Source organism: Sander lucioperca, chromosome 21 (assembly GCF_008315115.2).
Source record: "Sander lucioperca isolate FBNREF2018 chromosome 21, SLUC_FBN_1.2, whole genome shotgun sequence".
NCBI lineage: Eukaryota > Metazoa > Chordata > Actinopteri > Perciformes > Percidae > Sander > Sander lucioperca.
Window position 1 is genome coordinate 14136815 of NC_050193.1, and position 16275 is coordinate 14153089.

The following is a 16275-nucleotide window of genomic DNA, read 5'->3' on the forward strand; positions in this document are numbered from 1 at the left end:
GAATATTTTTCTAAGTGCTTCAGTCAATTTCATTAAAATTCCCCAAACACAGCCAGCAAGTCCTTCAGTTGGAGGCTATGATTCAGATGTTTCATTAGTGACGCACAATTGATTTATAGAGAGTCACAAACAAAATCATATTTACAAGAAAGAGTGGCAGTGCATCTCACATGCAGCATGAGGATTTAGACGCTGCTTGACATTTTCTCAGAGAGCGGTTCTGAACACAGCGGCTCACAACACTGAGCTGATTCTACCACCGGCAACGCCAATATTCACATGATGTGTGCAGTCATTTAAATAGAAGGTGTATACGATTATTTCATTTATTCTCTAAGATAAAATACCTGAACGTCTAATGAGTAGGAGTAATTTAGCATGTTGCTTTAATGAACACAGCACTTGCGCTGCACAAACACACCTAGAAACACATACACGTATGCAATACTTCATAACAGAACAGAACGTACAACAGTGGAATGGATGCAAGGAAGATGCAATAAAGTTGCTGCAATAAAACCAGTCTCACCTTAAATCAGCAGTAAAATAAAATGACCAACTTAACCAGAACTAAAAGCTTCCACACTAAAATTAACTAAAGTTGTAGACAATGTTGGTAGGCATTTTTGTTTTCTAATGTTAAGTAATAGAGACATTTTTCCAACATCAACAGAACCCAGTGAAAGATATAGCTTCATAACATTGCATATAAACTTTTTATTTTACAATGAGCTCAATAAATTTCATTTCATGTTTATTTGAATAGGGACAGATGCTTAGACATAGACATTTGTGCAATAAATCTCCAATGTACAGCATCACAGCATTTATAGCTATTGCTAATTTCCAATGCCCGTCCCTAGAAGGGCTTTTAAACAAAGTCATAAAAAAAATAAAATAAACATCGCCATAATTAAAATACATAAAGCAAATAAACATACACACGCCCATACACCATCCCATGCTGTCCCACCCCTATATGTGACTACAGGTCTGATTATCAATTAAAAAATTCAGTTTAATTTTAAAAAGCTTATTATTTTGAATTATGTCTGGCCAAAGGAGGTTTTTCTAAAGGATATTTTACAGTCCCCTGCAATTGTGTTTCTAGTGGACAATCCACTGGCCTGTATTGGTTGCACCATGTAACAGAGAGCCTGAGGAGCCTGTTAATGTAAGCACTTCCAGATGAGAATAGAATTTGCAAATGCAATGTAGTTGTCAAATCTGAACGTGTTCAGATCTTTCAGGATGTGCCAATAATGTGATTTGGTTGGCCTTTTGCCCAATATTTTCAATGCACAATTGTAGAGTCTCTCTAATGGTTTAGTCACATATGGACTTGCCTGCGACCATGAGGTAGCACAATAACTGAGGTGTAGAAAAATCATTGTTTACATAAATGTTTTGGCAGCATCAAAGGTTAGACAGTCCCTAATTAGTCTAAATAAATATAAGTTGGCCTTATAAGATGGTTCGGTCTTATTTTTTCACCTGATTGTCAAATTTCAGGAGAAGTTCCAGCATTAAACCGAGGTATTTGACCTCTGGAACTTGCTCATTTTCAGTTTCATAATTGTATTTAGAGGTTGTACCAGAATAGGTTTATGTGGTTTAATTTTCAAAAAACACCATATTTTTGTTGTACTGCACATTGCTGCAGCTCCTCTTTTCCCCCTTGTGTTTTGAGCTCTCTGTTTTAGCTACTGAGTGAGGCATCTCACTTCTGTACCATCTTTGTTGGGAGTCACACATGCACAGTAGCTAGGTCAGCACAGCTAGCTAGTCAGTTGCAGAGTATGAGGGCGTGCCACGCTAGCAGCTAGGCGAGCATTATAACGCGTGTTACAAAGTGACGCACGTTTGTCACGGAAGTAAAGGCTGGACTACAATAGTTTGGAACAGTTTGTGAACAGTGTTTCCTCTGGAAGATGGTAAGTGCCTTTTGGGTGGATTTGGGGCTTTTTCACTTTGTAAACCTATAACGTGCACAAAAATATATATAACAATAAAGAAAAGGGGAAAAGCCAAAAACCATAATATGAGCACTTTAAGTGTCAGGCATGTATTGTCTAGCCATCGGGCTATTGCATCCAGGTGTATTGATAGTTGTTCTGCAACAGCCTTGGCTGTTATACCATAGGCATACAGACATGCGTCGTCTGCGTACATTTGTAAACCTGCCCTTTTGCATGATTCAGGAAGGTCATTTATACATAGGCTGAAGAGCATCGTTCCTAAAATTGAGCCCTGACGGATTCCTGTTTTAAACTTAAAAAAAGAATTTTTATTGTTGATGCTAACGCATTGTTCACGATTCAGATAATGCTTTTTCAGAAAAAATATACTTTGAGATAAGAATGTTATGGTTTACTGTGTCGAACGCCTTTTTGAGGTCTAGAAAGACGGCCTCCACCAAGTTTCCCTTGTCTATGTAAGTTTTGATTATTTCCAGTAAATAACTGCCAGTAAATAAATTCTGTGAAGAATTTAGATCCAATCCAAAATTGTAAAGGGTGCAGATACAGTAGTTATTACATTTATTTATAGGTGATTCGTTAGTTGTATTGCAACAATCTTTTCCAAAACCTTTGAGAAAACAAGAAGGATATTTATTGGCCGATAATTGCCTGATCCGTTGCCCCAGATTTAAAAATTGGAATGACTCTAGCTTGTTTCCATATTTGTGGGAATTTTCCACAAGTCATAGAGGTGTTAATCTGGTGAGTTAATGGTTCAGGCAATATATTACAATTCCTTTTCAAGAAAGAAATGTCCATGTTGGAAAGCTCTTTAGAGTATGTGTTTTCAAAATTGCTGATAAGCTCAATAAAATATTTTTTATTAACTTTTTGCAGTTCAAATGCCCCGACCTTCTCTTCACCTGTGGGAGTAGGCCAACCAGGCGTTAAATGCTTGTGCACGTTGTCCACTTTCTGAAATAATTACATAACCTATTTTAAGTTCATGTGCATCTTTTTATCAGTGTGCTGAGGTTTTAGCAAACTGTTCAGTTGTTTCCAGATTAATGAATTATTGAAAGAAATACAGTGGGAAATGAAAATACAGTGCTTCTACTGTACATTTAGTCATTTATTCATCAACAAAACAGCTGATTATAGCTGTGTGTCATGTTTGATTTATATTTAAAAATAAATAAAAAATATCCTCCCCATTGGCATAATTCAGAGGCAAATAAATCCTGTCATCACTGATTTGCATACTGGCTTGCTAGTTTTCTCAGTAAGGTGCCTCCAGGTCACACCTCTCCATCTCACCTGTCACCAGGATAAAGTCATGTATTCCCTCCTGCTTTACAGACACGCACACACACACACACACGCACAGATGTCCTTTCACTCCCAATTCATCCATTTATTACAGAAAAGGCTGATTGAGATCGAGTTTCTCTCTTCTTTTTGGCATGGTGGCCACTGACAGATCCAGGCGCTATTAGAGCAGAAAACCTCTGTCACTTATCCTCTAAGCAGCTCCAGCCTCTTATTGCACCTGACAGCCTGGGGGGAAACGCCTGCAGTATTCTTTTTTAAACTTGTCGCTTCAATTAAAACCCGAATCTGTCTTTTCCATTAGTTATCTCCCCTGACCCTCCCCACAGTATGCAGACATGGACCAACCAGTTTGGTTAGAAGGGGGATGTTTTATGAAACTGCACATTGAAACACTGCAACCTTACGTTGATTGATTTACCACAGCAAGCAACTTAAAAAGGTGAGGAAAGGATGACTCAGACACAGAGCTCATGGTCTGCTATACCCTTATTAAAAATTTAAAAAAAACACGCTCACACAAGTGTCTCAGCATACAATCATTTTCCAGGACGGGAGTTAAATTCTCTTATGTGCTGTCACTGCTCAGACTGTGCAAAACCATACAAGTATGACGAGCATTCGCATTAACATATTTTCTGTTTTCACACAGACAATTCTTGCATCAATGCAAAAGAAAAATAGAAAATGCTACCTAAACCAAGTTAGGAAGTAAAATTCCTGACCCAGTTTGCAGCTCACCCTACATACACCCCTGCACACCAAATTCACTTCAAGCTAATGTTATACAAAATATTATTATACTATAGTCTCTATGTTGCTTGTGCATTAATTACTTTGAAAATGATTGTGTGTACTGCATGTCCATGTGCACGCACTTCATGGCCACACTCAGATAAAAAGGTAATAATGTTGCCAGCAGCTAATTTTCGGAAACAATCAAAACACTAGCACTTCATTTCCCACTGCGTCCCCCAAGAGACAATTTGATCAGCTGAGGTCTATACCAACACTTCTACACACAAAATTGAAATCAACAGACAATTCTACAAAAGACTAATACACAAGCAAGCAGCGGTGGAGACAACAAACAAAATACATATGAATAATTTCTCTAAAATGTGTCTATTGTAAATGGCAAACAATACCAAGATCAAAAGGTCCTTTAAATTAAAGATGCTGGATGCCACAAAGCCGTAAACAATAGAAGCAATCTGAGACACAGAAACCATGTTTGCAGTTGAATCTGGTAACTGCCCATCTAGGCAAAAACAAAGAAACAATCAGTACAACCCCTGTTGTGTCTTTCTAAGAGAAAATCACTGGTCTTTCCGGGTGACAGGAGCTTGTGAAAGAGTGAACAATGAGCAGTCATTTTTGACTCACACCTCTTTTGTGTCAAACACAGAGCCAGGCAGTGAGCTGCATATTCACTGCCAGTTCTTCCTAATTACCGGTGAAGATGTATCAGTAGCAAAGGTCAGTTTGTTTTATTCATAGCATCTACACACGCTGCAGTAGAGCGCTTCTCTTTCAAGCAGATTACTTACTTATCCCATTTTTTTATTCTAACAAAGTACTGAAGTTCACAGCTTTGATAGACCTGCAAATGCCACACCCTTGCGAGGAGCGAAGTAAGGAAAGACTCATTTCCATGCACTGCGTAGTAAGGACTGCTGAGCTATGAAATAAAAAAAAAGTTCTGTCAGAGTCTGTGAAAGGATCTTAGTAAACAGGATACTGAACACGACGCTCCTTCCACACCTGATGCTCTGCTACGTGACTCTGATAAGATGAAAACTTTGTGGAAAAGGTAGGTTTTCCTTTACATTTAATCCTGCAGCTGCAGAAGTTCTGCCATCCAAAAAGGTAGTTGAACGTTATTGCTTTATTTTTCTTTCCAGAGCAATTTCAACGTATTTTTGGGTTGTTGTGGCAATAGTATTAAGCACAATAAATATAAAAAGGGGCAATATGTATATAAATATCAAATACAGGGGGTAAATTCAGAAGAAAAAATCTGCCTTCGTTGAGAGATGCAACACAGTTTGCCTGCAGCGAAACATTTTTCCATGGGGACGGGAGCTAAAAAAAGCTCAGATAATGGAGCTTGCAGGTTGGAATAAAGCACACATTAACATCTGGACCATTTAGTCTTGCTGTTACAAGATAAAACCTGAGACAACAAAGGCCTATATCTTCCTTTGTGGCAAAGCTGCAGTAAGACCCCCGTGGTAAAAGGACACACTGTGAAGGTGGTCTTCAAAGAGCGTATTAGAAAGCTACAGTAGACCTCTGGAGCTTTTAAGATATCTAGGATCAAACGCTTCTGACTTTCATGCTTGCCACTCTGGTAAAAAAATCCATTCCCTCTGTCACCCCTCCTACTTCTCCGCATCATTAGCTTCCTGTACCTTCAAAAGAAAGTAATGCATGGAATGCACGCATTTTAAAACTGGATATATTACTTCAAGTGTCAAAGGGTGCAACACTATTTTATAAATAGTGCTTATAGAAATATGCAAGGAAATAGAGCCTGTTTTTGGCTGTGCAAACCATAAAAAAGCATGTTTACGAGTCCTGGTGCATCTTAGGTAAGATGTTTGACAAAAATGATACAAAAATACGGTAGCAAGGACTGAGCTGGAAAAAAAAACCATAAAAATAAAGAGGTAGAGGGAGGCAGGAAGGCAGGAATGCAAAGAGTAGAGAGAGAAACAGAAGGTGGAAAGACAATAATTGCATATTTTTCTTCACAGGCTCTCCAGGCAATCATTGCCAGTCACAAGACGAGCAATAAACGGAGTTAGTGGGTTCTCTCAGCACAGCCTGGCCATTTTGTGTGCCCTTTCAGATTCAAAACATTGTGCATGTTGAGGTGCCGCCACAGATTTTTACATTTCACGCATGAATGTATGTCACACACACACACATGTTGACTGACAACATGGGTGCAGGTGTGCATGTCCTGTAGCTCTCAACAGAGGCTGGATGGGTGTGTATTAGCAAGTTGCTGCATCACTGAACAATTCATCCCGGCTTGTCCATTACGCTAATTCCCCGTGCCGCAAATCCTCATTCCTAAAGCACGCACATAAATACAAACACACGTACGCACACACACACACATAGGGTGAGAATTTACATAGCTTGACTTTCCCTGGTTAGTGGTGAGGCAGTGTTTAATGAGCTAGAGGCCAAAAGCCTTTCCTTGGCTGCAGCCTGTGAGTGGTTAATTAATCAGACAGCTCCCCTGTCTTCCACCACCCTCTCCCTTTCCCTCCTTCACCCCCACATCCCCTGACTTACTACACCTTCAGAATAACGCTTATTTTCCCCAAAGAGGTGCTTCAACTATGAGCCAACTCGTAGCCATCACAGAGGATGACACGCACTGTCAACAATTGAGCCAGGTGGCGATAAAAAGGTGAGAGACAAAAGTCCAAAAGCTAAGACTGACTCTCCCAAATGGCTAGTGCTGTAGCGGTTTATATGCAGAGGCACATAGCGTAAACACAGAGAACGTGCTGTGAAAGATAACACGTTTCTCTCAGGGATGGTGTCTCCGAAACTGTTTGGATTTTTTTTCCCGCCCGTGGCTTCGATTTGTTTGTTTTGATGTCTGCGAAGGCAAAGTCAATGATGCTGGCTACATTTGAGTGGCCATTTGGACTTTTAACGATTAGAGTTTTCTAAAGGAAGTTGTCAGTCATCTGGATATCAAGGAGACCTTTTTTTTTATAACCAAAACATGATCACTTGTGCTTTGTGACTGACAAAGACATCAGGGATTCGACATCTCTAGTACCCGTTTACTGTCTTATAAAAATTATACTATTAATAGTAGTAGCAATATTAATTTCACTTTTAAATCTTAACTGCTAGATTAATACATGATAACTTCAGTTTGCTTACAAGAGTGAACTACCTCCCCCACAAAATTCACAAAACAGTACTTTAAATCCCACCTCAGCCTCTACACATTTTCAGCTACTAGTTGGACTAATAAAAATGAGTTAATGTGGGTCAGAACAAGTTCATGTGGGCACTGAGCAGAGATGAAAGCCGGTGTAAAAGAAGATGGAGCCTCTCTTCGCGACATATACCCCCCCGACACATTCATGATTTGTGCAGTTCTGTCAGCCCCCTGGCAGCAATCAAGGAAGCCCCACGAAGCACCCAGCATGTTTCCCAGGCTGTCCATTACCAGTGCAGGGCACAGCCACTGCAGTCAGAGGCGACCAAGTAGCACTGACGTGTAACTGCAGGCTTACCTTCGGCTCGCACCGTGAAGGGGGAATCTCCGGGTCTCTTGGCCGAGAACTGGCCCCCGAGGGACGTCATTAGAAAGCACAAGCTGAAGAAGCCAATCCCCACCACAAAGATCCTGCAGCAGATAAACAGAGACAAGAGGGTGAAGTGACACGAGAGCATGACAGAGTTAGAGCTCATGACACAGGGAGAAAACGAGTACAGAGGACAGACGAGGATGAGAAAGAAGAGGTAGAAAGTTATGAAACAAGGCATGTGTGCCATAGAGTTCACGTCAACATGAGCTCTTTGAGACACCATCACTCTAAAAGTCCTTTGTGAGGCTTCATGGAGCGTGGAGACATCATTGTGAAGTTCATATTGTACCAATCAACCCATAGAAAAGCATTGTGTACTCGCTTGACTGTGTCATCTCAAATGAACCATTACATGGATGGGTTTTCTGCATCACACTGTGCTCAGTGAGCTAACATCCAAAAATAAAAGCATTAAATTACAGGCGGATGGTTGCATTTTGGAGAGACCAGCAAACACGTTTCAAGTTTCTGAAGGTTTGGAAAACAAATGCTATGGGACCGAATAGCTCAAAACTGACTCATCTGGCACACTCCAGGAGTCATGCTGAGAAAATGTTTGGAAATAACCCTTTTTTAATAGTGGGGAACTGCAGGACAGATTGTCACACTTCCATTCTGTACACTTTCTGTACCACAGCTTGCTTTCCTGAATTTTTATAAGGCAGAAAACTGACACCAGAGAGCCTGTCACTCAGCTTAAGCTTGAGTGAGAGATAGTGTCATGATATTACTATCCAATATGTTAGGTAAGGGGGGGGGGGGGGGGAATGGGATTTGATGTTCAGGGCAGCATGCACACTGTGTGGGAAAACACAAGTGATTCTACAGTGAGATCCATCCACTGAACTGTACAGTATGTGAGCTGCATGTTAAATCAGGACGCTGGAGCCATAATGTGAAACACCACTGTATTTACTCAGAAGGCTGTAAAATATCAGGGAACTTTATGTCTGACAGCGTGCTGCCCTACTGGCATTGACCCCATCACTGCATGGTGATTCCTAATTTCTTAATGCTAATGAGCCCGAGCTTATGTACAACCTATCTGGTAAAACGTGGAAGTTTTAATGAGTTTATATCAGCTTGAGTTGCTTTTAACTCATCTCCAGCTGCTGCTAGTGCTGGAAGATTTAGCTGTGCAAGTGCAAGCAAACGTTAATTATAGCACAGCAGGCATCCAATTAATGGTCTGAACTTGTAAGACTCGCTCCACTGTAGAAAGCAATAGTAGACAAAAAAATGCATAAAATGCCTTATTTTGTAGTTTCTTTTCTGTATTCCTTTCAGTTTAATCATAGAATTTTTCATATTTGATGATGATGCAGAATAAAAACCAACAACCATCACAATGTATAAAAAAACAGCCGAAGGGACGCAGTCTACTGTTAGCATTTTTCAATGAATAGAGAAAATGTTTCAAGCTGTAATTTAATAGATCGAGGAGAACATGTTCTTACCTGAATGGTTTGAAAGTGAGAAGACCTCTCCTCACCATAATGGAAAGGTCGCTGCTGGCTGCAATCATTTTTCACACACGCAGAAAGCGCTGGCTCTCCTTAACATTGTGCGAGTCTGTTGTGCGACAACCAGCGTCAAAACCATAACTTTCAACCACAGTCCTGAGGATTGGCAGAGTGCGTGACGACGCAGGCAACTTCCCAGCCCGACAGCCGTCCTGTTGTACTGTGTGTGTGTGTGTGTGTGTGTGTGTGTGTGTGTGTGTGTGTGTGTGTGTGTGTGTGTGTGTGTGTGTAAAACTTCTGCGGGAATCCCGCCGGTGCGTCCTGCTGCAGCAGCGGGTCCGGGTCCTTTTCGATTCTGCAGAGAAACAAATATGAGCAAAAAAAATGTGCGACTATCCTTTAATCAGTTATGCCTGTATCCCTAACACTGTTGGAGCTACAGCGGTATCGGGTGCAACAACACATGTCTGCCGAGTTCCTTGAATTCCTCTGAGTGGAGAACACTGACTGGCTCTCTTCTTTCATTGTGCGAGTAGCTCCTTAGCTGTGGCTCCTTTACTGATAGCGCCATCTAACGCCTGGTACTGGAAAACGAAATATTCCTTTTCTGTGTTAAAACAGCTGGATGAAGAAACAGACAATAATTAAAGCGGTATAATATTGAAAACAAGTCAAATTAATGTAGCTGTTAGGGGGGGTATGATGATGCATAATGCTAACAGGCCAAATAGGCAACAAGTCCTTCTCATTGATGCCAGGTAACTTATTCATCATGACACGAACTGATCTGATCCAGTGGCAGATTAAATCAGCAAAACATATCACTATATATTCTTATCAATGGCATGCATTAGTCTTCAAACACACATTTAGCGCCTTTTTTAAACTACTCTAACAGAGAGAATTCCCTTTGTGGTTTCAGGAGACATTTCAGCACCGTGGACAGCTCCGACGGGGACGCTGCAGACGGACAGCAGCTCAGCAGCGACTCCCGGCGGACTGAACGCATAATACACTGACCGCTCTGTGCTGAATTCTAAAAAGGTAATGGTTTCCTATTTCCAGGAAAAACGCCACTTTAATCTTTATGTATGGCCTTTATTAAAATACATTGTTGAACTTAGAGATGAAAACCGGCAGGTTATTCGTTAAAGATAGCTGTCTTTCAAGGGAAAAGTGTTATTGTGCTTCTATTTGAGAATTCTGCCATGGGGGGGAATTACACTATAATACCTTCCTGATAATATTAAAAAAAAGTTGGCTTTTAACTTGATTTAAAAAGGGACATTTCATTACACTATTGAAAAGTTAATACATTGTGAAATGTAATACATAATACAGTTAACTGTAAAATGTGGTTAGCTTCTGGCACAATCACAAAGGACTTGTATCCCTTATAGCCCCTTATTTGTTGGTTTTCATTGTTGTTGTTGTCTTTTGGTTTGTCCGTATCTTTATAAGAAATACGGATGAAAAAGACAAAAATAAATTACTTGACCTCAGTATACACTGTGTACCATCTTAAAGTCATCAAGGAAAGAGTGACCATCAACAAGTCGTCGAAAGCCACATCCAGTGTCAGCTTAATATATAGCAAGCGGCAGCATGCTCTGTTGCCATGGAAACTGTTTTCACTCTTACTATGTTGGGCCTCGGCTCTGCCTGGCACCGTTTTTTGCCTCTGGCCTGCAGCCCAGAGACACTGGCTCTGCTGACATTACAAGCCAGGGCTGAGATTTAAAATTCACCAATGGTCAGGTCACATTCACTTACTGTGAAATGACAACATGACTGGTCTTCATCTTCTGCTGCAGAGCTTCATTACAGGACTGGGTGACAGAAAAACTCAACAAGAGTCTCAGTGAAAGAAAGCAGATTGTGTGTGTGTGTGTGTGTGTGTGTGTGTGTGTGTGTGTGTGTGTGTGTGTGTGTGTGTGTGTGTGTGTGTGTGTGTGTGTGTTTGTTTTACTATATTCGTGAAGTCCAAAAATACATATATAAGAATACAGTATACTTGTGGGGTCTGCACAGCCTCGTGGGGCCTAAAATGCTGGAGCCCACAAGGTTAAAGGGCTGTTTGAGGGTTAAGACTTGGTTTTAGGATTAGGGTTAGAATTAGGTTATGGTTAGGGTGAGGGTAAGGGTTAAGGTTAGGCATTTAGTTGTGATGGTTAAGGTTAGGGTAAGGGGCTAGGGAATGCATTATGTCAATGATGGGTCCCCACAAAGATAGTGAAACAAACGTGTGTGCGTGCGTGTGCGTGTGCGTGTGTGTGTGTGTGTGTGTGTGTGTGTGTGTGTGTGTGTGTGTGTTATCCAAACTGACAGACATAAATCATTTCTTAGTTTTTTCCCTTATATTTAAAAGCAATATAGCTTTGGCTGCACAAACGAGCAAAATACTTAAGAGATAAGCAAGTGTTCATTGAATATAAGATAAGCTCTCACACTTTCAATGAGAAGATGAATCATAACGCCACCTGGAGCGAGTTCCACCAAGGACACTACCACCTGCAGCTGACAGGATCTCTCTCATACTTTATCTTTTCTCTTTCATTTCCTTTCCTCTACTTGTCTTCCCTTCCTCCAGTGCTATGTGATTTAGATATGTTCTTATTTCTTCCTTCTTCTTACTCCTGTCCTTCACGTTGACCACTTCACCACTGCATTATACACACTATTTGTTATCTTTCTGACATATACTGCCTCGCTGTCTGAGTCTCTCTCTCTTTCTCTCCGTCTGTCTTGTCTTTTGAGTCTCTCCTTCCACTGCAGTTTCTCTCTCCCTCCCACTGTTTGGTTTTGACTCCCTCTGCTTTACTGAGGATTCACACAAGCAGATGCCCAAGGACAAAACACTCTTAAAAGCATTCCTTTTACACTAAACACAGTATTTGCATTTAACAGGGAGATATACATCTGGGAAAAGAAGTGGAAAATGCAGGCTTATGTGTTACAAAATAAAAGGAAAATCAAATGCACTGAACATCGTAGCTTTGATCACAGTGTAAATTAAACCCAGTACTTAGGCTACATCTAGTGTTTTACTATTCTTTTTTTTGCTGAACTTTACTCAAAAGCAGCTGAAAGACAAATATGAAGTATTTTCATAAGAAATAAACATCCTCCTGTCTCTAGTGTCATTCTCTGGACTGCCAAAGTCTATGAAAGAAATATTTTAGTTTGCTTAAGAAAAATTGGATATGTCTAAAAACGGCACAAAAAATGTGGTTAGCTTCTGGCACAATCACAAAGGACTTGTATCTCTTATAGCCCCTCAGTTGTTGGTTTTCATTGTTGTTGTTGTTGTCTTTTGGTTTGTCCGTATCTTTATAAGAAATATGGATGAAAAAGACAAAAATAAATTACTTGACCTCAGTATACACTGTGTACCATCTTAAAGTCATCAAGGAAAGAGTGACCATCAAGCAGATGCGCAAGGACAAAACATTCTTAAAAGCATTCCTTTTAAAGACAACAACAACAATGAAAACCAACAACTGAGGGGCTATAAGGGATACAAGTCCTTTGTGATTGTGCCAGAAGCTAACCACATTTTCTGTGCCATTTTTAGACATATCCAATTTTTCTTAAGCACACTAAGGAAATGGAATTTGATCACAGTGTAAATTAAACCCAGTATTTAGGCTACATCTAGTGTTTTACTATTCTTTTTTTTGCTGAACTTTTACTCAAAAGCAGCTGAAAGACAAATATGAAGTATTTTCATAAGAAATAAACATCCTCCTGTCTCTAGTGCCATTCTCTGGACTGCCAAAGTCTATGAAAGAAATATTTTAGTTTGAGTTTAAGAAAAATTGGATGTCTAAAAACGGCACAAAAAATAAGAGCAGGTGGAAATATCAATATTGTTTGACTGGATAGGGGGGCCACCAGAAGACAAACAGTAAAACGGTTTGCTTTGGGATAACATTACTAACATTGCATTATTATGCCAGAGAGACAGATAAACCCAAGTAGCCCTTTATGTTCCCATTGACGGTGTGTATTTTATTGAACTGGATGTTAAGTGTGAGTGAATGTTGATTATACAAAACTGTTTATGGTTTTTGTTTAATGCTCATTAGATCATAGTTCATAAAAAATGTTACAGCGTTGCTACCTGTTCATTTAGTAATCTCAGCAACATGAGTGAAATTAATCTTAGTTTAGTCAATTCATTAAAAAAAAAAAAAAAAAAATCATAGGGTTACTACTGGTTTAACTTCTAGAAACGCAAACATGCGTGGTTCAAATTGTTACATTTAAAAACTTCATTGTTATGAATGATGAGCAAATGAGTATAGCCACTACACAATAAAAGCTAAACTGACAAGAAAGGAGCAAACTCTGACTATCATCCGTTTATACAGGAACACCCTGCTTTGACTTCAGCCTTCACTCCTCTAAGCAGCTGTCGACCCACATCCTTCAACATGTTTCAGGTAGAGATACCAGCTTGTGAAATTCTTTTATAAATGCAATAAACTGCCAGTCCCCCCAATGAGCCAAAAGGATTTTCTGACATTGACTGACTTCAACCATGGACATTTGAAAGACAAGATTTTATTTAAATTCTTCATGGCCCTCTTTCCAGCCTGCTGCACTCACCAGCTACACATGACGAGTTATTTCTCACAGGAGCTCTCAGCAGATCTCCGACTGCTCATTGATACAATAGATCATCTGCTTAACACTGCCATAAATGTCCAACACTATCATTAATGTAACTAGGAGTTATGACACAGCACTTCTGATGCTCTAATACTGGTGCTGAAAATGTAGTCTTAATGTTCATTTACAGTGTACAGCTCCATCGGGATTCAGATGCATGAACGTCTAAAAATCTTCATCTTCTCCCTCTGCAGAGGCTTTCACACTTACATAATAATTTAATAAAACATACACTGCCATACTTAGATTGATTTATATTTAAAATGTATTCTTCAGTCAACACAGTTATACAGCAACGTCACATTGTTTCAGAGATGTTCTTTGTCATCTTGACACCACACTGCATGACAAGAGGTGCATCTGTCAAAACGTGGGACTTATAGATACAGGTATGAGCTTCACTTTTTTGTGACAGATTGTTGTGTGACAGTTGTGTAAAGGCAAACTTCCCAGAAAGGCTGGAAACATTTACTTTTTGGAGACTTTTGGAAAATCCCAGTTTCAAGTTTCAGGGGAGTTTTGGCTGACTGCTGGCCAGCTGTCACAGCTTGTAGTTTTACTTATTACATTCAGAGACAAGTACTGCACTTTGTACTATATTTATCTGACAGCTGTACTAATAATCTGCATTGAAGGTGGAGGATTTTTAAGGATGAAACACACAACAAGCCCACTAAATATAATGTACAGGTAGATATTGGTTAGCATTACCTAGACTATAAAATATTAACATGTGATATATGTCATATAATTTGTTTGTTTTATATTTCATACATCAGGCATTAATGGTAATTAATTGAGTTAACCTGTCTCTTTTTTCTTTCATTTTATTTTATTTTTTTTTACAAAGACATAAATTGTTCAATGCATTAGGAATCTAGCTACTCATCTTTTCCTAACTGCTCTATGTCACATGAATTGCCATTCATAATCATTCTAAGAGCATCGTACACTGTACTTTTTTGCTATCTGAAAATACACAAAAACAAATTAGGAAAGTCATACATCCTCTGAATGCCCTATAGGTCTCTAGTTTGTGGTTGTAAAGTTTCATGGGGCTGTGATTATCCTAGGTCCCAACAGGTCATTTTTATACACTGAAGTCAAGCTTAAATAAATGGTCTCAATACAATGAAATGGCCACTATAGGGACTGACATCATCAGACATGATACAATCGGGCTCATATTTGAGTCCACAAGAGTCTCAGCTTTCCAGTCATACCCAAGTTATGCAACTCAAAGACTGTTTAGAGACCCCAGTATGCAGAAATATTTAAATACACCATTTTAGAATACACAAACTAACACATTTGTACTGCATGCAAAACGATGCACCATGTTTGTAAAAGGGAGACCCCTAGGTACCCATAGAACCCATTTTCATTGGATATCTTAAGGTGAGAGCTCAAGGGACCCCTTTGAAAATGAGCATGCCAGTTTTTTCCTTGACAAACTTTAGCATGGAGCATTATTTATCCCCCTTCTCGTCAAGCTGGCATGGTATGGTTGGTACCAATGGATTCTTCAGATAGTGTAGTTTTACGGCATACTACTACATTGGCGCTAGCTTATAAAAATAAATATGAAAATGAATAAAAACGGCCGAGATCGCCGGCGGTGCCTGCTTTAACACATTTGATACATAGCCTAACCCTTATCTTACATTTTAAACACGGTTTTACTTTAAAATAAGTAGCTACAAAATGTAAAGCAATTATAAGTTGCCTCAATCCAGAAAATATTCATATTGAAGTATTGGTAACAATATAAACGCTATTCTTACCGTACCTTTTTAGAAATTAGCAAAGAGTTCCATGCTACACAACTGCAGGTTGGTGAATGAGGGCAGCCATCTTTGATTTGGTATTTAAAGGGCCTCTACTGCCTGCAGTGCATATACAGTCCACCAGGGGGCAGATAAGATGTATCAGATTGCATGCAACAGGTTTTTCAGGAAAGTATTGATCATGTGGACGGCACAGAGGTTGCAGAAAGTCATGTATTAAATATGATGGCATTACAGGAGGCAACTATCGCTTGTTTCTAAATCTTTTATTACATTTCAAATAAAAAGAAGACATTTAAAGTATCCAGAGGAGAAGTAACTACATTCTTAGTTGAGGATATGCTTTCCCAGCATTAGCAGCCATCCCAGTACATCCCTGCAGTACAGCACTGTACAGGTTATTGTTACAAGAAGCAAAATGGCAAGTGATGAGAGAAGCTGGAGCCTCGATCAGATCCAATAGGATGGAGGGTTAGACCTTAAGGTGTGCAGCATCTGTCCCAAAGCTTTAAATGAGGAAGATCAGAATCAGAATCAGAATGGGTTTTATTGCCAAGTACGTTTTTTAACACATACAAGGAATTTGTTTTGGTGTTGTTGGTGCACGTCACACATTCTCTAGATGGAATATTAAACAATATAAGTATAGGTATAAACAATATAAGTATAAGTATATGTACACAGTATGTATTAAGTTAAAAATAAAGAATAA

General features: G+C 39.5%; 1 protein-coding gene across 2 annotated transcripts in view; it reads right to left on the bottom strand.

Moving 5' to 3' along the window:
* The window catches only part of LOC116065432 (alpha-1,6-mannosylglycoprotein 6-beta-N-acetylglucosaminyltransferase B-like), a 51695-nt gene extending 42356 nt beyond the window's left edge, over positions 1-9339 (bottom strand). For both annotated transcript variants that reach the window (XM_031320945.2, XM_031320944.2), the window contains exons 1-2: positions 9097-9339; positions 7565-7677 (exon numbers count right to left, since the gene is read on the bottom strand). In XM_031320945.2, the coding sequence (XP_031176805.1) occupies positions 7565-7677; positions 9097-9164 (181 nt within the window). In that variant the 5' untranslated portion in view covers positions 9165-9339. The remainder of the gene's footprint in view (positions 1-7564; positions 7678-9096) is intronic.
* Between the last annotated feature and the right edge of the window lie 6936 nt (positions 9340-16275).